Source organism: Clytia hemisphaerica, unplaced genomic scaffold (assembly GCF_902728285.1).
Source record: "Clytia hemisphaerica strain Z4C2 unplaced genomic scaffold, Clytia hemisphaerica genome assembly, whole genome shotgun sequence".
Classification (NCBI taxonomy): Eukaryota; Metazoa; Cnidaria; class Hydrozoa; order Leptothecata; family Clytiidae; genus Clytia; species Clytia hemisphaerica.
Genome location: NW_027104594.1, coordinates 2,342,345 through 2,362,276, shown reverse-complemented (window position 1 = coordinate 2,362,276; position 19,932 = coordinate 2,342,345). Strand labels below are relative to the sequence as shown.

At 34.9% G+C, this 19,932-nt stretch overlaps 2 protein-coding genes across 2 annotated transcripts; both read right to left on the bottom strand.

Annotated features, from left to right (window-relative positions):
* Nucleotides 1-22: 22 nt before the first annotated feature.
* LOC136823934 (GTP-binding protein 2-like) lies at nucleotides 23-8,529 on the bottom strand. The gene is made up of 11 exons (XM_067080093.1): nucleotides 8,280-8,529; nucleotides 6,135-6,161; nucleotides 5,781-5,965; nucleotides 5,242-5,350; nucleotides 4,709-4,906; nucleotides 4,268-4,439; nucleotides 2,389-2,602; nucleotides 2,005-2,140; nucleotides 1,617-1,847; nucleotides 1,220-1,390; nucleotides 23-1,056 (listed from the first exon to the last, which is right to left on the bottom strand). Exons 1-11 carry the CDS (start codon nucleotides 8,340-8,342, stop codon nucleotides 877-879), a joined length of 1,686 nt encoding a protein of 561 aa, XP_066936194.1. The 5' UTR covers nucleotides 8,343-8,529; the 3' UTR covers nucleotides 23-876.
* Nucleotides 8,530-9,101: 572 nt separating this feature from the next.
* On the bottom strand, nucleotides 9,102-19,333 carry LOC136823930 (hepatoma-derived growth factor-related protein 2-like). The gene is made up of 17 exons (XM_067080087.1): nucleotides 19,231-19,333; nucleotides 18,899-18,972; nucleotides 18,372-18,521; nucleotides 17,973-18,054; nucleotides 17,740-17,772; nucleotides 16,508-16,630; nucleotides 16,097-16,165; nucleotides 14,935-15,219; nucleotides 14,272-14,426; nucleotides 13,773-14,037; nucleotides 12,663-12,811; nucleotides 12,357-12,487; nucleotides 11,874-11,944; nucleotides 11,533-11,634; nucleotides 11,156-11,246; nucleotides 10,816-10,974; nucleotides 9,102-9,787 (listed from the first exon to the last, which is right to left on the bottom strand). Exons 1-17 carry the CDS (start codon nucleotides 19,306-19,308, stop codon nucleotides 9,771-9,773), a joined length of 2,034 nt encoding a protein of 677 aa, XP_066936188.1. The 5' UTR covers nucleotides 19,309-19,333; the 3' UTR covers nucleotides 9,102-9,770.
* Nucleotides 19,334-19,932: the final 599 nt, after the last annotated feature.

Below are 19,932 nucleotides of genomic sequence, written 5' to 3'. Positions count from 1 at the left end.
CAATAAAATAACACCAGCGATGTTTATGTAATTTCAAAATAATTTTCTAAAGAATGAGTACAAAATTTACACTGATAAGATAAGCAGTCCGGTAAAAAATCAAAACAAAAGAAAATCACCTACACATAACCGGACTGCTACTTTTTGATCATGGTGATATACTATGTACACATTACTACAAGTCGTTTTCCCTACTATGAACACGTATTTACAAGCACACATACCATAAGTTCAAAATTTCTGTGTTTTTTTTCATGCTTAATTTTCTCACTATATGCATCTCTCAATAAGAAATTTTTTAACTTTTTCAAAAAAGAAATTCACAAAGGATTCAAAGAACATTACATTAACCAAAATTACGACTCTTGTTTTTATTTTGGGTAGCAAAAATTTTAAAGTAAAAAAGATTTGACTTCCAAGAACCAGCATTGGACAAAAAAAGAATTCAAAAGAATGACTCCAAAAATACATCAAAATCTGACTTGATAACAAGTCGTTTAAAATATGGTGATGTATGGTGATAATAAAGTACCTAAATTGTAAAGTATCTATGAAAATACCTAAAAGCAGATACTAATTTTTACAAAGGTGCAGTTAGGATTTTTTCACTTTTTATAGTAAAATTTTCGAAATACTATTTTTCATACTCTAATAATATTAAACATAATTAAGTAGTGGGGTTGCAAAGTAAAAGATTATAAATATGCACTATTAAAATAAAACTTTAATAGAAATTTGGTTTTCTGTCGCTAAAATGATATGAAAAAAGCAAAGAAACAAAAAATATCAACAAAAATAAAATCCATGCACCTTTCCGTGACCGGTAAAAGTCATTCGTTTTTGCACGTGACAATGACGTCATTATATGGGCGTGTGTTAAGAGTGCATCGCCAATTCAGTCTGATCATCATGTTTGTACTCGAAGAATTGGGTAACTTCGCCAACGCCCTTGCACCGCCCTTCTCTGAAGAACATCCGATCACCGTTTCGAAGGTATTGTGGGTGTCCGATAAACTCAAACTTTACCCGTGCTTTCTGTCCGGTACGCAAGTCAGCCTAAGGAAAGAAACAATGAGTTCAATAGGGTTAAAATGATTTCAATTAAAAATTAAAGAGACCCGGAACGGTAAATCTCATCTCGTAATATTTTTTAAGTAATCTATGCACATAAGCCGTATTTTCAGAAAATCTTGAGAACATAGGGAGCAGAATAACGTACCCGATCCATGGATTTGATGACGACAGTTTGTACGATGTTTCCGATGTGTACTGTGGCTTGAAATTTTGGTGCAATTTTCGTTGTATGGAACAGTAAGAAAAGATCGGCTTCGAACGTTTTACAAGTCTTTGGTGGATCCTCTGATAATTTGTCTTCCAACAAAACCTGTCCCTGTTTATTGAAAACAAAATCATATCAATTAACAAAAAGAAAAGAATTCCAGGACTGTTTTGACTGCTAATAGCTCTTGAGTTATGCCTGGTTTAGGTGGCGTTATTTTGGTGTTTGAAAGAAAAAGTGTCAGTTTGGTGGCTTTTAAGATTATTTAATGACGGCTTACAATGAAAACTGTTTGTCATTTGACTATTTGGTGCAGGTATTAATAAAAAGTTCTTACCCTCCGTGGAATGATTTGTGAGTTATCTCTAAGAGCGATACAAGCAGTCTGTCCTGCCTGGATGACACGACATGGTGTCCGGTTTCGATGTATGGAAGCAACCACTACTTTCTCGAACATACCGTTCGACATCGGCCCCAAAAGAAGGGCGTCGCCGACTTTCACAACGCCTGATTTGAGGGTGCCCGCCAATACAGGTCCAACTTCACGCACCGAAAAGATTTCATCAATCTAAACAAAAGAAATAGAAAATGCGTTTTCTTACGATGTCTGAAAATAATATGTAGGACATCAAACGATTTTAGGAAGTTCTTTCGTTTAGACGTAAGACAGTTGCTCGAGGCCTAAAAAAGTTGCGAAAGATGATAAAAAAGAGAAATTTTCATACCTGAAACTCAGCAGCACACTGTAATAGTTCATCTTGTTCAATTTTACTTCTCAACGATGGAAGATGGAAATAAAATTTACGAAGCAAGTTCAAGTTTTCACCAGAAACACTTGAAACTTTGAAGATTGGTGTCACCCTATGTGGGAAAAAAGAAAAAAAAGTTGAAGAAATTTGACAAAGCAAATTCATAAATAACACAGCTACCTTTAATTATAACAAATGTAGATCTCATCTTAAGCAATATACGGTTAATCAAGGAGAAAAATAAAGTGAATCAAAAAAAGTTAGACCTTGTGAGCTCGATGTTCAGGACGATTCTAGACGGTAAATATCTAGAAATTAGTAATAAAGGTTCAAACAGGGCTTAATAAAATATCAACATACTGTTTAGAGAAGCTTTCAGCGGCCGTTTCCGCATCGTTTTCATCTTCCACACGTATTGGAACTTTCTTACAGCCCGGTGATTTCAAAATCTTCTCTAATTGCTGAACAGTACGGTCAATCATGTCTTTCGAACACAAATCTGTTTTTGTGATGACGATCAAGAAGGGAATCTTCAAAGCGATCGCAAGTCCTAAATGTTCCTTCGTTGTCCCCGCTAAAAAAAGAGTACAAGACTGCAATTTTAAATACATTATCGGCACTGTTTAACCCGGACTTTATTGACCCAACTTTTGAGCTTTTGGTGGGTTTAAAGACGTGTTCAAAGATAAAAGGAATGGACGTTATCAATTTTTTATTCAAAACTTCAAATAAAGCGATTGGACTTTGCCTAATAAGGTTTGAGGCCGAAGCAAAAACTTGCACGAGGGTAATAGGGAGTCGGCGTTTTGGAAGAGAAAGTGAAGAAAGGATAATTTCTTGAGTTTCAAAAACCTTTCGAAAGTAAAAGTGACTGCTTAAGTAAATGAGAGAAGCAGAAATTAGTTCAATCTATTACTGTACACATTTTTTTTTATAATTGTATGGTTGATTACATTTAGCTTAGATTTGTAAAGGACGAGCGGGGCGATAAATCCGTAATAGCCCCGCTTTTTTGTAATCGCCCTGATGTAAACAAAAATTAATTAATTAATTACGAAATTTTTAAGCCAATCAAAATAAGAGTGTCAGCCGAATGTTTTTTCATAGTTTCGAATGTTTTTATAAGTTTCGAAAAGAATAGCGATCGAGTGTTCTTCAATTCTTTTTTTGACCATATAATTAACGCGGAATAACATGGTATTCTCGGGTGATTTTGGATTAATAACCCTCTAAACCATGTTATTACTAGTACTAAGCAACCCAAATTTTCAGCTCAGGGCTGGAGTTGCTAAGGATTTTCCAGAATAAGCCAAAAAAATTGCTTATGGATTTGGAGCCAAAAATGCCTAGCAAAAATAATGGTTTTTTATCTCATTTTATGTCAAAAATACCTCAAATTAGGTTTTTGAGTACCATCGATACACATTTTAATGCCAAATAAATACCTTTTTTTAGTTGTTTTTTTTTTTGTTGCTTTCACGGTTCATGCTCAGTTTCAGGGCTTGGTTGCTAAAGCCAAGGCTCAACTTTTAGGCCATTTTAAGCAGTGGACCCTTACCAACTCGGCTGCTTATAAAATAATGTGTAATCAGAGAAATACTATTCTAGGTCTAATGTTTTTTTTTCTTATGAAGTTAGTTAAAAACAAAGTTGAAAAAGATAGAGGACATTTCCCATCAATGAAATAATTTGACAATATGAAGAATGATCATAGTTAATTTAAAGGTAACTACGTCAGGGAAAAACATCAATATTAATTGTTTACAAAACTTGTTGAAGTTGTCGAGAGCTTCCCGAGAAAAGTACAGGCTGAGTTAAGTTCTCACGGAAAACGGCTTGTTGAAATATAAAGGGTTGATAACTTTTGAGATAAGAAAAAAAGGTTATGTAGGAATTAACGTAAATTTTATTTATAGACTTTAAGAGGATAAACAAGATCCTGCTTATAGCTTTTAAAAAGGGTCCTCTTTTTTGAAAGTGTTGTAAAACAACAGTTAAAATATTCTCACCAGAAATAGTTCGCGAAAAAGTGTTTTTAAATGCTTTATTAAGCCCCTGGATTAAAAAATAAACATCATTTCTGTTCTTATAAAAGGTTTAAGCCTATCATAAGAGCTTGCCTAGTGATAAAAATCAATTCGTTTTCAAAACAAAGTGACAACACACTGTGAACGCTGTTATGTAACCTACAGAAACATTTAAAAAAAGCCGTATGTGTGAAACTAAAACATCACCTCACCTAAGCCTCTATTAGCTGCAACAAGAAGCATAACGAGCTCAGGGGAATACCCAGTCAACCCATGTATTGTTGTTTTGATGTATTTGTGATGTCCAGCCAAGTCGAGAAAGGTGATCAGTTTCTTTGCAGACGAACAGATCTCCTCGACTGTCGACCCGCTATAATTCAACTCCTGAAAACAAAACAAATATCAAAATAGGATTAAGTTTCATCGACAAAAGTCCTTTCAAGATCAAGATCAAGATCAAAGGAATGCCTAGTGTACGAATTGCAATGAAATTAACACTATAGTGCCTGTGACCTAAAAAAACTTTAAAATAAGGTTCATACAAAGCCATTCAATTCAGCTTTAGACTGTAAGCAATAAATCATAAACATTGAAAATTTCACTTTCCTTTATCTAAAACATGATTTGTTAAAAAAGTCTTTCACTCTACTTACATGTCCGTTAGCATCAAAACCAAGAATTTCATGACTGATACTCGAAGTTCGTCCAGTTTGTATCTCATGCAAATGTCGGAACATGTTCAATCTAGCTTTACCACGTCCATTGTCCAGATCACCGTGACTCAATACACCCAGTAATGTACTTTTGCCCACGTCGACGTTACCAATACACCCAACACGAATATCAATAAACTGAAAATTATTTTAAAAGAGTTACAGTTACACAAATTTTGCAAATACGCTGGTATCTTTTTATTTGGGGACAGTCCAGTGGCTCCATAAGACCCACTTCAAAAAATCGAGAGAGTGACCATCCATGATGTTATGACTAAGTTAAAGAGCCTTCACCGTGGGAGTCGCGAAAGAACAAATCTTAAATATTTTATCTAAAACATTTTTAAATTATCTGAAAAGCCATTAAACAGAATTCGATTAGCTAGTAAATCTTATTTTTGCTTTGAGAGATCTGGCCAGACCAAGGTCCAGCTTTCTGACCCCCTGACACAATCCTATTGGCAAGTTTTTACCTCTTGTTCATCAGGGATTTTCTTGACCATGACTTCAGCTGCATGGCGTGTCATATTGTTTGGGTAGGGGATAGTATGTTCGTTTATAATGTGTGTCTCAGCGCCAAGTCTAAAAATATGAAAATCTTACTTTAGATTCTTGGAAGCTTCAATTCCCATTATATCAAGGAAGAGGAAATGACAATATTTCACAACTATTAAAATCTAAGTTGGAGGAAATTAGTAAGGCATTATAAAAGGATCATCCTACACAGCTTTTACACAGAGTTAAGATATGACCTGGAAGGGATTTGAGAATTTTAAGTAATCAATTGTATGTATACAAAGTAAACATTACAATAAATCCAAATACAAAATAAGCAAATGTAAATAAAAATAAATCCCTTTTTGAGATTGATACGATTTGTGATTTTTATTCCAAAAACAAGTTCATGAAAAATCCCCTTGGCCTCAATTCTAGAATTCTACTACGATAACGCTATTTGGTGGCTTTTTTAACTTTGGGGATATAGCATTAGATATTGGAAATCGTGAATAACCTGTCTGCCATTGAACTCAATGTTTCAAGAGACGAGTCCAGCTCGTCTCGAAGCAAACCACTTATGACACCGTTGTCTTCAACTCCAATAGCGTAAATAGCCTCTCCATCACCCTCCTTTAGCCTCCATTTCATTTGGGTTATCAAGTGTTCAACACGTGATGGTGTAGGATTGACTAGTTTCAGCTGAAAATAAAAGAAGCCAATTTTCATTTCTGAACTGATTCAAGAGGGGAACAATTCCAATCAAAAAAAAATTTTAAATTTTTGAATTGAAATATCAATTTCAAAAACAGTCAATTCTGATTTAAACTTATCATTTTTAACTAATCTAAACTTTATTAAAATATCTTACCTTGTACTCCCTGTTTCCCTCTTCGACCTGAAATTTCAAGTTTAGAGAAAATTAATTTCGTGTGGAAATCAATTTTACACAGCAAATTTGTCATTTCAAACATCCGACTGAGATCACTGGCATTGCATTGCACAATGCAAAGTTTGAAACATATTACTGACAATGCATGTAAAAATTGAACATGTATGTAAAGGAGTGTAAAGTTAAATATAAATGTTACAGTAACAAACTTTTTTTCATACTTTTGAAAGGTTTGTTTATTACCACACTTTAAGTTAAGATTTCACTTTCAGGACTAAGATTCTATTACCACTTGCAAGCAGAATGATAAGGACTCTGGCTAGTTGAAGAATGAGCATTGGAAAGTTAGTTATTTTCCTAACTCCAAAATTTTTCTGTACCTCAAAAAAAAAACCCTTCCGCTGGTTATCCAAGAAAAGCCAGTGTAAACACCTCGGAATGTCAGTTTTTTGATAATTCTTTTTTCCTCCATCAAAAGCTTTTTGCTAATTTTAGCTAGCTTTAGATTTCAGATTTTTTTGGGGATAAAATTTCGACTCATGTAATTTGTTTCAATTTCCTAGGGATTTTGGTAAAAAATTAAATGATCTTAAGTATAGCCAGGGTAATTTCCAAGCTCTTTTTTACCACCGTTATTCGGTGGCAAAAACTCATTTCGAATTGAGTTTTCAAACCCAATTTTGTAAAGAAAAAAATGTGAAAGGTCCAAAGTAGAGAAATGACAGTACAAAAACTTGAAGGAAATCATTGAAGCTTTTAAAGTTTTTTTTTTTTGTGCTGATAAATAAGATGCTTCTTTTGAGTTATAGACAAACATTATCAAACGATCCCTTCGCAACAGGGTATTTTATATTGACCTTTGCATAAAAAACTTTTGATTAAAGAATCTCTACTCCTGGTTGGTTTTATCGAGCACTCTTTAAATATGATTTCACCTCATTTGATTGATATGTTGAGGTAAGAGTTTTTTTTTCTAAAATTTTGAGTCTGGATACCCAGGCTACTGTACCGCAGCTCTACTCTACCATTTTTGTTTTGATTTAAATTTGTATTTTAATGACCAGACAGGTCATTTATTTGAGGGCTATGCATGTTTGCCTCCACTGATGCAAGTTACCCGATCTCACGGTAAGTACTATAAACTAGTGTGCTAGCAATCACAAAAGTAAAGATGGCTGACGAAACAACAATGAGATTCGGCTAATGCTATACCCCTCAAAGCGCGTAGCATAGGGTTAGGCGAAGCCACCCTGGTGCACATCCCTAACCCCTCACCCGGCCGGCGGTGCATCAACCCGGCGGTGCCTAACTCGTCAGTCAGACTTATACATATATAGTACTAAGACCTTCGTATAAGTAACCCCAAATAACGATTTTTCGGCAGCCGGCTTGGTCTAGTGGATAGGGCATTGGTTTAGAAATCTATAAGTTCCCGGTTCGAAACCCCCTTTGGTCACTATTCAACTTGAAAAAAATTGTAAGTCCAGCCGGATACGACCCTGCCTATGCCCCGGACGGTCCGGGGTTTTTTTGATGCGTGCCCGGGGTCCGTATTATTTGTTTTTGAGAGACTACCCCGGACGCCCCAGACAGCCCGCGCGGTCGCTTTTTATAGAATCGCTGACCGCGCGGGCTTTTTTCTAATTCATTGAATATACGTCCAGGGTAAATTTATGGCGCAAAAATTGGAGCCCCGGACGTAGGTCCGGGGAAAAAGTTATTTTTTTCAGACCCCAGACATTTGCCCCGGACTGTCCGGGGCATAGGCAGGGTCGTAGCCGGATGCATCTGACATCTGAAGCTTTAGCCGATTGTCAACAATGATGAAGGTTAGATAACTTGAGATTAAGTTTTTTACCACAGTCAGACATTTTCTAAGGGTTTAAAACCTCCCCAATGTATTCTGTCAAAAAATACAAATAACAAGAGATGTCTCAAATTTTAAACTCAAAAGTTTACTTTCTTTTTTGTCTAGCTATCCGTTTAAATTTATCCAAACAAAAAGGAAAATCTTATAAGTATCTATATCTATACATAGCTAAATGGATACAGAACAACCTTCTAAAATTGGTAAAACAGATTCTCTGCAAATGTAAGATAAAGAAAATCACAGGCAAAACCAACCTCAGGAGGAAGTGAGTGAATGGCTGGAGAAACAGCACTAACTTCTGTCGATGAAATCACCATGTCTCATTCAAAATAATTCTTTCAAAATCCAAAAGATTATAGGATATTTTAGAAGTATTAAAAAGTTTCTATCGTATCATCAAAACTCCAGGTTTCATCTTTCTTTTCGTTCTTCAAAACATTTTCTACAGAAGAGAGCCAAAACGTCCGCCATTTATGAAGGCTATTTTGTCAACAAAAAAAAAGTTAGCGTAAAGCTGATGTAACGAAGCGCAACTGAGGAAAGAGCACTCCACCGTAGTTGAAAAGTTTTAATTAGCTTTGTTGATCTAATAGATTTAATTAGTTTTCAAGGTCGCTAAGGAAAATTACTTTAATTAATTCCGAACGGCTTTCGTAATGGCTTTACAGATTACAATAAACAGATCTTTTAAATCAATTGCTAAGTCGTTATCGAAAATACACAGTAGGTAGGAGATCACAAGGGAAAAGGGAAAACCCCAAATTCCCTATGGAAATTCTTGATGGTCGGACGGACAAGAAACTGTGGTGTAATCACCGTCGAAAATAGATTACGTAATGTTGAGTATGATACAAAGTTATAGAGAGTAAACACTTCTTTAGCGAGCTTGAGTATATCAGTAAGTGGGTTTTCAGAATAATTTTTCTAGAATAAATTTAAGTGTAGGCAAAACAAAAGGCAACGAATATCATTATGGCATTAAGAAAAGCATTGGAGACGTTTGAAACGGAATCTTCTATTATTTTTATTTCAACTTTATTTTCTTTCAAAAAACAATGAAGGGTTAAACTTTACTTTTAAAAAATCTCAGAAAAATTAAAACTACCGTAAAAACCTAAAAATAATATTAGACATACTAGTAATGGATAGCAAACCTAAATACATTAAGTAGAGACTAGCAAAAAAATGTTTGAAGAGAATTGACAAGGATATAGACAGAAGAACTCAAACATAGTCGAAGAGTGGTTCGTGAAAAATGAAAAGATACCAAACAAAAGCGTGACACGGCTCAAAGAAAATGGACGACTGAAGTTTCTGCTTTACAGCTTACTTTTCAAGTTCAGGTGCTAAGTCAATAATTGCTCACGGTGTATTTGATAAGCTAAATTCATCTTTTGATAAAAATAATTAGAAATAAACCGGTCTATGATAAATAGAATGGATTATAGTACGCACGCCCGATTTTATCCGATTTTTGATTCATTGCTACAAATTGTGAGTCCAGTAAGACTTGTTTTGTAGGAAAGTCTCAGCAAGGGTCTTTCTATCTCAGCAAGCCGACAGAACACGCGCATGAAATTATTAAAGTTACGGAAAATGCCCCAAAACAAGGCCTCTGTAGAAAAGAACCCTAAATGTTTAGTAAAATATTTGACAGGAAAAGACAATAATATTTACACTACACCTTGCATGGCTAAATAAATCTTCATGACGTCACTTCTTCTTCGGTTCAACAAGTCTATTCTCTATGTTGGTGGGGTACCTGTTAATAAGTAAGAGAAAAAAATAAAATACGGAATGATTCTAGACCATGCAAAATGTTTCATTTTTTTCAAAAATATCGGTGAAATTAAATTTAGTCAATTTGAGGGTGCTAATTTGGAATTTGAAGTTTAAAAATCCGTAGTTTTTGCGTAATTAGCGTTTCCAGGTACAAATCCAAATCCCTAAAAATCATTGCAAGGAAAAAAATCGGAATGTTTTGAACTAAAGGAATGCTTGTAAACTTTTACATTCGAGGGCAGATCCCGTTCTTTAGTCAGATAAGGTGAAGAGTATTGGCAGTGCATCTTTTATTTTTATATTGAGCCAGGATAGCGTGCTTAACATTGGCAACTGATTTAGAGAAATTTTTATAACCACTGCGGTGGTGGCTTAAAGCTTTGGAAATTATCAAATTAAAAGAATTGCGACACTGATTGACTGCTCAAAAATACAATAAACAATTGACTTTGAGTCAAAACTGGTTTATCAAAAATAGCTTCTTTCAAAAGGGGAGTAAAACAGTTAGCAATTCAAATGTGGTCAAACGGTATAAATTATTCAACCAAATCAGATGCATGGGAGGAACGTTTGATACGTAACGTTATATATCACATTAATTTTCCCAATCATAAATCTTGATTTCTGACTTTAAATACCAACACTAGGAAGCTATAACTTATGCCAACTTATGCAAAGAATAAAAAGCCTAGTGTACCTAGGAAACCCTAAACAGGATAATATTACACTCTACAAGAATGGATGTTGTATAAAGGTACGAAATCTGCAGTAGATGTCAACAGCCTATGTTTTAGGTTGCTACCTTAAGGAACTTATTTTGGACAAAATTCACAAAAATTAGTTCCCGTCAAAATTAAAAAAATTCATCAATCAGTAAAATAAGTTCTCGCCAAAATCTAAAATTTTCAGGATTTTTGTCGCTCGTCAAAATTAGTCCCCACCAAAATAAGTCCCCTTAAGGTAATAAAACTTTTAAATAGTTTTCAAAAAACATTCCTCTTGACTTACTAATGGAAACTGAAGGCGTGTTCTCTCCATTCGAATTGATACTTATATTGATCTGTACGTGTGTGTTTGATTGCGTTGTCGTGACGACCGTACTGCCATCTTGCGGAGGTGCAGGCGTGGCTGGTGTCATGACAGCGGGTTTTGTGATTGTGCCTTTTGCTGTAAAAAAGAATGTTTTATTGAAATTTGAAAATTATTTCAAAATTGGTGGTTGCTCTTTTCGTTTTTAAACTGTTTTAAATACCATAAAAATTAAATCTAGTCTTAGATTTGTGGAACATAGTACCTTGTAAAATTTCAAAATTACATTCTAAATATGAAATCAAGGGCATGAACCAACCTGGCGTTGCAACAGCGAAAAGACTTTTGAATTTGTTGTATAGCTTGGAAGCTTTATCGCTCACCTCCTGATTGGCTTTGTATGCGCGAACCTAATGGGAAATGGAAGTTATCTTTAAAAACAGATAACAGGTGGTTTTAATTAAGAAAGGGGAAAGAAATTTTCGCAAGCCTTATTTATGGTGCCGTATAGCCTTCTCTAAGTAATCACTAGAAAAGAGAGAAGTCAACAAGTACTTTTGAAAATTGCTATTTCTGACAAAGAGTGAAAACGAGATTACATTTTTAAGGAAATAGATTTTGTAAATATCTTAAAATTGTCGACTGGGAAAAAATTATTTTTATCCTTTAAGCTCGGCGTAAAAAATCTTGTCGTACCTTTTTTATGGTGGGTACGATCGTTTTGTTTTTCATCAATATGGAGGGTGTTAATGTCAAGTCGGAGATGTTTTGTAATGCTTTTAAACAACGCTCGTGATCCTAAAAAATGTGTAAAGGAGTTCGACATTTAATTCAAAAAATATCTAAATCGCAGGAAAAAAAATCCTTTAAAACAGCATCAGTCCACGACTTTAAAATTTGAAAATCTTTCTTGAAAATATACAGAAAACATATTATCATTCACATTAGATATGATAAAGCTATGGGCTTTTTTGATTTCTTGGTCTAAAATCTGATTCTTTACTAAGTAATTTTCCATAAACAATTTCTCATCTTACGTGTTCTTTCAAGGAAAGTGCTCGTTTCAGTTCAACTTCCAACTCGTGTAGTCGTTCAGCAATACCGGTAGCTAAGAAAATTATAAGACACTAATATCAAATTGGTGGCGAGCACTATATAAATTCCTGAGACGACAGGGACCTGCAGGGACAATATAATGATTCGGTGACGAAACCGTACAAGACGGATGAACACCCAAGTACACTGAACAATGGGTACACCGTCACCATTTTACACAACGATACCTGACAACTCTTGGTACACGAATCCTTAACATGGCATTGGTTGACCCGAACAAAGGTAACTGAATTGAATCCTGGCCTCCTGCACGGAAGTCAAGGACTCGTACGGCTCTTGTAATTAATGTCTTGAAACAATCCGATTTGAGAAAATATACATTTTGGGTCTCTCACTTTACAAACACAATATAGGCATTCATTTTAATGCAGTAAAAACAGAATAACAAAGAAAAACTTTGATACTTTTGCTCTCAGTGGCTATCCTGTTAAATGCATCGTCCGCTTTTTCCAATCGTTCCTTTTTCTTTTCGTCAGATTTCTCTTTACTCTTTCGTTTTTCTTCTTTGATCTCTTTTTCTTTTTTCACCAATTCCCTGAAAAAAATTATATATTCAACAACCAACCATAAGAATAAATCACAAATGTAAAGCTAGATTTTCCACAAACTTAGGGACCTTCGTGTATTGGGATTTCGAATACATACTTTGTGTGCGTACAAGAAAAGCTTTTTAATAAGGAACTCTATCCGCGAACAAAGCATACACTTACTTTTTGCGTTCAGCTTTTTCTTTTCGTTTTTTGTCCCTATCCTCTTTTTCTTTTTTTCGTTCCTCCTTCTCTCTCCTCTTCTCTTCTTCGCGTTGTTTTCTCTTCTCTGCTTGCGCTTTCTTACGCTCTTCGTCCCTTCGTTTCTTCTCCTGTGAATGAAAGTTCATAATAATTATCTTTGAGTATCTTCGAAGCTCTTAATACAACCCGTTGAAATTCTCATATTGGCTGAGAGTTTAAAAACTGTAAAAGTAATACTTAGATATTCCACCGACTTATTCTGGGGTGTTCAGAGATTTACTAAAGATAACTCGAAGGAGATCGGACAGTTTGGGTCGATTTTTGAGGATATTTTGTAGCAAATAATCGGTCAGCAGCCGAGTAAAGTCAGTATAAGTATCGTGTTAATATTTTCTTTCTATTGTCTGTTTGTTGACTGACGTAGGCCTTTACGATAATAACTACTGACTTTAATATAGGCCCTGGAGGAAGCTTCTCAGTCCCAGCCGAGCAAAAAATTTTCGATCGAAGGTTTCGATTGTACATCTACTGGACGCGAGTGTAATAGCACCGAGAGATCTACTCAAGTGTGCAGAGGGGTCCAGCCCCCAGCATTTTTCAGGGGGGGGGGCTAAGGAAAGTAGCCCCCGGCTAAGTTCTAGAAACATAGCCCCCACCCTCACAAAGCAAAATATAAAAGAAATTTAGCGTGCAAATTCTCGATAGATTTATTAAATTTTCGAGAGGGATAAAACCTTCCCCACAGCATAGGTTTTTAACATAATTTAAAATATCTTCAACCTATCAGCTCTGCCCCCAGTTCTATTACACAACACTCAGCCCCCCTAGCAAGCTAGCCCCCAGTATTTTTTGAAAAATACAGCTCCCAATCAATCAAAAATGATTTAACCCCCCTAAACTTAGGGGGGGTGGGGTGCATTCTATGCTACTTTTCCTTGAATACTTGCGATGGTAACACTTTCAAAAAACTTCGACCAAAGATGGATGATATAGCTTCGTCTATAGTTTATAAAAGTCAGCGACCACACCCCTTCTTCTCCTTTCATCAATTTAAGGTATCGAAAGCACAGAATGCAAGAGAAGGCTTACCTCTTCCTTTTGTTTTCGTTCTTCCTCTTTACGTTGTTTCTCTTCCTCTGTCTCTTCTTCTTCTGGTTCCTCAATCTTCTCTTCCTCATTCTCATCTTTCTCTTCCTCTTCGTCAGTGCTTTCTTTCTTCGCCTCCTCTTCTTTCTTCTTCTTGGATGACGTCACATTCTTTTTCTTCTTCTTTGCAACGACTTCTTCCTGATCACTTTCGCTTTCGCTTTTTGAAGATCCATCTGAGTCATCTGATGCAGCCGCTTTCTTTTTCCTATAAAGAATTGTTTAAATTTAGAATGAAATTAGAAATTGAAAGACTTTTCAGAAAACTAGTTACTTTTCAGGACAGCAACATTACTCAACAAGAAGTAATACCGTTACTTTATTTTGATTGGTTTCAATGACAATTAGTTGTCGGGAATGCGTTCAGAGCTTGGCAAAGCATCTAGCCTTTTTCCATTCAACAAATCTTTCAATAACAGCAAAATAAAAAAGATTTTCTTACTCTTTTTTCTTTTTCTTCTCTTCTTCGCGTTCTTTTTTTAGTTGTTCTCTCCTGATTCGACTTTCTTCCGCCAGGCGTTGTCGTTCTGCATCGCGTACACGCGCTTCTTCCGCTCGTTTCTCTTGGGCGGCTTTTTCTTCTTCTGTTAATTCGGTCTAAGAAATGAGAAAAACATAAGACCATTACCATTGCATATTTAACCATAATGTGGATGGAACCTTGAAGAATTCTTCTCGAAAAGGTGCTCTTTTTGTGGGGAGGGGAGGAGTAGAACTTTTTGAGAAATGCACTTCAAGCCAAAGGAAAAATTTCTTAACGGTCTTTCGCTACCGACGCTAGCTAACAACCGGTCAAACTTGTATAAAAATCAAAATTCCACTAAGATAATTCTTTATGAGTAACATAAAAAGAAGACCCTCTGCGAAAAGGAGTCTTTAAAGTTATTATAGATATCAGGTTTGGTAGGGATAGAATAGTCAGCCCCCTTAGAGATTTGTCCACGGCCAGCATTCTATCCGTTTCGAAAACATATCATATAGATTTGATTGCCAACGTGAAAAACCATGCTCAATATAAAATGTGTGATTTCAATTTCGCTAATCAGATTGTGAAGAAAATTCATCCACCTGCTTCAAAAAAAAGACGTAATCAGAGTGGACTTACATTTTTGTTCAGTATTTTCTTTCTCAGTTGTTCAATATCATCATCCGAACTGTCGTCAGAACTACTGGAACTGATTGAACTCACACTATCCGATCCATCATTCGTACTTTTCTTAGCTTTGGCTGCAGGTTTCTTTTGTGGCGCTTTTCGTGGTTTCTTTTCTGATGGTTCCTTTTTGGCACGTGGTTTTTTCTCAGCAGGCGGTTTCTTAGGTGCAGCCTTTTTGGCAGGAGCCCGCTTTGCAGGTGGCTTCTTTTTCTTTTCAATTTCTTCTGGTACATAATCCTAAAGGATCAAATAAAAACATAGTATAAATCTTAAGGCCAGATTGACATTATGTTATCAGAGGCCTGAATCGCTGCTTGAACTTGCATAAAGATTGCAATTATTCAACCAATCAACAAAACAAAAGATAGCGCATGACGTAACTTAATTGTTCCATTCAACACTCAACAGTCATCACTTTAATATAAGATTTTAATGACCAGAGAGTTTACAATGTTTTGACTGCAAAGTGTCGAGTAAGAAGCGTTTTTATGCAGAATAAGCAAACAGACTTATGAATAGATATACTGGCTTAAGCTCTCAGTATAAACGTCCCCTGAACCTGAATCACAAACACACAGTTTAGTTGTATTTTTATTTATTTATTTATTCTTTATTTAGAGTTGGGTATTAAGATTATTATCGGGAGTCAATCTGAGCTATAGATTAGACGGCCGACTTTCTGCTCCGCTAATTCTAATTGTTAGAGTAGGCAGAAAGTGTGCAAAAATCTTTGCTTGGAAAATATTGAAAGAAGACATTGCATTGACATCAAAAGAGAGCAATATATTGCCTTTAGACAGCTAACTTTATGCCCACTTTAATTCACAATTAGAATAGGCGGGACAAGCTGGAGTTTTTACAAGCTCTTATTTGATTTGGTTGGTCGTTAAGTAAAAACAATTTTGTTACTTTTTGTAAAGAACGCGTCATCTCTATTACTTCAAATGACCAATTAGAGAAGGATCTTATAGAAATTCCAACTCATCCCAAAGAGACAGGGCGAAAAGCAGGTGAAGAGCTTACCCATGATTAACAACCATTGGGACATCAATAATTTATGGCAAGCAAGCCAGTACAGTGCCAAAGGTTCTCAAATAAATTAGATGCCACCTACCTCACCAGAATCTTCGCTCTCTGAAGAAGAGGAGGATGTCGGTTCTTCAAAACTTTCGTAATCCTCTGGCTGTGTGTAAAAGAAACATAAGTTGTATTCTCAAACCTGATGTCTTTAATAACTTCAATTTAAGAAGTTGAGTTTGGGCCTATTCCATTAACATGCATTGCGAGAGAAAAATAGAAGAATTTCCAAATAATCGAAACCAAACTTAGTAATAGTATTCTCTAAACTCTGAAACTTTTTCAAGATTAGAAAGCGAACCAGTTTAAAAATGAAATCTTTCAATCACAACAACCAGTGTTGAAAAGCAGTAGAAACTGTAAAACCACACTCTGTCATATGTAAAGAGAATGCTTAGGTTCAGGACCCACAATTCGCGAGCACAAGCAAAATCTAAACTTCCCATACTTTTTTCTTTTGTTTTGGTTCATCAATTTTGAGTGCTTCATCATCAGAATCACTCCAATCATCTTCATCATCAATTTCATCTTGTGATTTGACTGCTCGCACTTTCTTGTTACTTTTCTTTGGCTATGCAGGGAAAAGGGCAAACCGATCCAACATTTCATCCAACATGCCTTTTTTCTGATGTTGGATGAAATGTTGGACCGGTTTGCGTCAATTCAGATTTTTGGAAAAAGATGAAAAGTCAAAAAAAGAAGAAAAAAATTGTGTTGGATGGTGTTGGATGAAGTTTGATCGCCATCAAACATTTCATCCAACATTTTCAGCGAGATCAAAGAAGCTCTCTCATTGAATTGTGTAATTTTTCGTGTTGGATTGGTTTGGTCGTACTTTTTTCTTTATCTTTTTGAATTTTCATTTTTTTCCAAGTCATGTCGGATGAAATGTTGGATCGGTTTGCCCCAGCCTTGATTTTCGCTTAATCCAACGCAAGTTTTTCCATCAAACATTTCATCCAACATTGGAAAATCATGTTGGATGAAATGTTGGACTGGTTTGCCCTGGCCCTAATTAAAAATGCTATATATAAAAGCAAATACTTCAATCCTAAGTCAGGATAACTTTTGTGTGACTTTGTGATTTGGTTTTTAGTACCTTATTGGAACTAATTTTTGTGGGTTTTAATTTTAGCGTTTTTCGCGGTTTTTTTGTCAAAATCGCGAAAATTTGAACCCGCGAAAAATTTTGAGAGTCGAAAACCGCGAAAATTAATTCCCGCGAAATACAATTTTTTCCAATTTTATCGAAAAATTTGAAAAATCCCTAGGAAAATGAAAGAAATTTGTCCAAAAAAAGGCAAAACCGCGAAAATTAAAACCCGCGAAAATTCCTGAATGGAAAAAACCGCGAAAATTAAAACCCGCGAAATGCAATTTTTCAGAAATTTTTTTTCGACCTCGAAAATTAGTTCCCGCGAAAATTAGTTCCAATAAGGTAAACAAAAGAACACGATATGAAAGCAATAACTTTTTTAAACTTTATTTTCTAAATATCAAAATGCCATGCATAAATTTGTTCAACCTCCAGACGTTCAACTTCACCCGGTACAAAAATATCAGAATTCCAGGAATTCCTTTTATTAATTGGATCTTTTATTGATATAGGAGAAACTGCTGACACTTACTGAAATGTTAAGAGGCACCACTTGATTAAACATTTTAAGAAGAGATACATACCTCTTGTGGCTTTTTTCGTTTTGGTGGAGCAGGCTATAAAAATAAGAAAAACACTTTTCTGTGCAATGAATTTTTGAATTAATAAAATGAAGTGGTATAAATTATCATGAAATGTTTTATTGGGGTATCCCACTTTGGGTAGATTGCATTCAGAAGCCTCAATCTACGATTTACAAAAACATGAGTAGCTTATCACCAAAATACAAAGATTATTCTTTTAAATGAATATAAACCTTTTTCTTTTTCTGTGGAGGTGGTTTGGCACCCTCTGCATCCCCATCTGCTCCTTCTTCCGGTTCACTTTCTGATGACGGGCTAAAATTTAAGTTGAAAGGAAGATTGTAGATGTTCGCCCAAATTCAACAAAGAAATGTCATCTCTCAAGTACCATTATTTATTAGTGATCATTCATAAAAAGCAGAATTAACAGAATAACTTTTGTGGCTAGTGTTTGGAAAGTCGTCAACCTTTCTTTATGAAAAAATCCTGTGTATAAGCAAAATGGGAGGAGATATGTTAAATGAGGAGCCTTCTTAATGGATGCCCAAATTTAAAATCAAGTCCTTAATTGGCATCCAATAATTTAAATGCATGTAGAAGTAAAGAGAATTCAAAGCAAATTAGTTACTAACTGTTCATCAGGAGGTGCTTCAACATGAACAACAGTTGGATTGTTAATAATTTCATCTAACGCTTCTGGGAATCCTCTTCGCTTGTTTGGCTTGAACCATTTTTCTTTGTGTTTTTCAAAATTATATAACCCATCAGCTGGTAAGAAACCACTAGAAAAACAGAAGATTGATACAAAAGAATGTCACGCTTTTGATGTTAAAAATATTGAAATATAAAAAAGTTTTTCAGGTGCTGCTCATGAAGATACTTTGATAACATTTTGTGTACAGCTGTGTGTTTGGTTGTAGTAACGAAATTAATTAATGATGCGTGTTTTTTCCCGTGAAATTTTGATGGTTTCATTATTAGTGCTTTCTGATTGAGTAATCACCGGCCAACTTGAAATTCCTTATTTGCAGCACTGGATGCATGTTATAGTTTGCTAAGACCATGACAAAGCAATAAGTCTTTAGTCTTAGTATCTCTTTATGTCTTTACTAACTAAATTCTCAACATTAATCCTTTAAAAAGAAAGATAACTCCTTACGTTTCGTGGGTACCGAAGAAGAAAATGAGATATTTCTTTTTTGGTATGACTTGCCCTGGTTGTGGCTCATCCACCTGGAAAATAAAAAGATAAAGATATAAAAAATGAAATTATCTTAAAATGTGACCTGCCAAGATAAAAATATCTTTAAATTTATAAAAAGAATTCGAAAATGTCAAATAACTAAATACTTAAACATGAAAAAAATGTTAAACTCTGTATAATTAGTAAATTAGTAAAACAACTTTTTGTAAATCTTTTGGTAGCATTGAGCTATTAGCTATTCATAGCATAGTCATATATCAATACAACATTATGAAAATTTAAATTACCCGTGCTGGCCAATGTGGATAACCTTTCATTTTTGCCCAAACTAAATCCCCAGGACTGAAAACCTTTGATACTGCCATTCTTTTGTATTATTTTTCCTATCAAAAAAACAAATGCAACTAAAGATGATATTTTTTGCATGCAATCTTTTCTCGAGAGTATTCAATTTGACAAGTTTTTAGACCTTCCATTCACTAAATTTAATCAAATTTAGAAAATCGTTTTTTGTAAGATTTAAACAGAGAAGAAGAAAGTGACTCGAAATTTAATCATTACATGCAGTTATATTTAGATTATTTGTCAACATGGTTTGTATCTGGGCATACTTCAAATTATGAATGTTACTATACTCTTGAGGAGGAGCTACTTCCTGTATGAAAATGCAGACATTTATTGCAAATGCAAATGTAGACAATTGGATGTTTCTAGTCTTATGTGCATTTATATACAAATTAAATACCAAAACTTGACTATTTAATCAAATAGCTGCAGTCATTTAGTCGAATAGCTTCGGTTATTTAATCCCTGTATTCGATTAATTAATCCTTTTTGGCTTATCTTTGACACAATTATAATCTTTAATCGATTATACATCTTTTGAATTTTAATCGATTAGAATGGAAACATATATCTAATTCTAGTCGAAATAAGAATGGGATATTTACAGAACAAAAAAGCGATACAACAGAGCTTTGTGACTTTTC

Bases quoted from the DNA above. Each gene is read 5' to 3' on its own strand.
- LOC136823934 (XM_067080093.1), bottom strand. From the start codon at position 8,342: ATGGTGATTTCATCGACAGAAGTTAGTGCTGTTTCTCCAGCCATTCAC. The intron at 5,966-6,134 runs GTAAGATATTTT...TTTTATTTTCAG, and splicing joins AGGGAAACAGGGAGTACAAG to CTGAAACTAGTCAATCCTAC. The intron at 1,848-2,004 runs GTATGAAAATTT...TCTTTTGTTTAG, and splicing joins AGTGTGCTGCTGAGTTTCAG to ATTGATGAAATCTTTTCGGT.
- LOC136823930 (XM_067080087.1), bottom strand. From the start codon at position 19,308: ATGGCAGTATCAAAGGTTTTCAGTCCTGGGGATTTAGTTTGGGCAAAA. The intron at 11,635-11,873 runs GTAAGATGAGAA...CACATTTTTTAG, and splicing joins CACTTTCCTTGAAAGAACAC to GATCACGAGCGTTGTTTAAA. The intron at 11,247-11,532 runs GTACGACAAGAT...ATTTCCCATTAG, and splicing joins TCGTACCCACCATAAAAAAG to GTTCGCGCATACAAAGCCAA.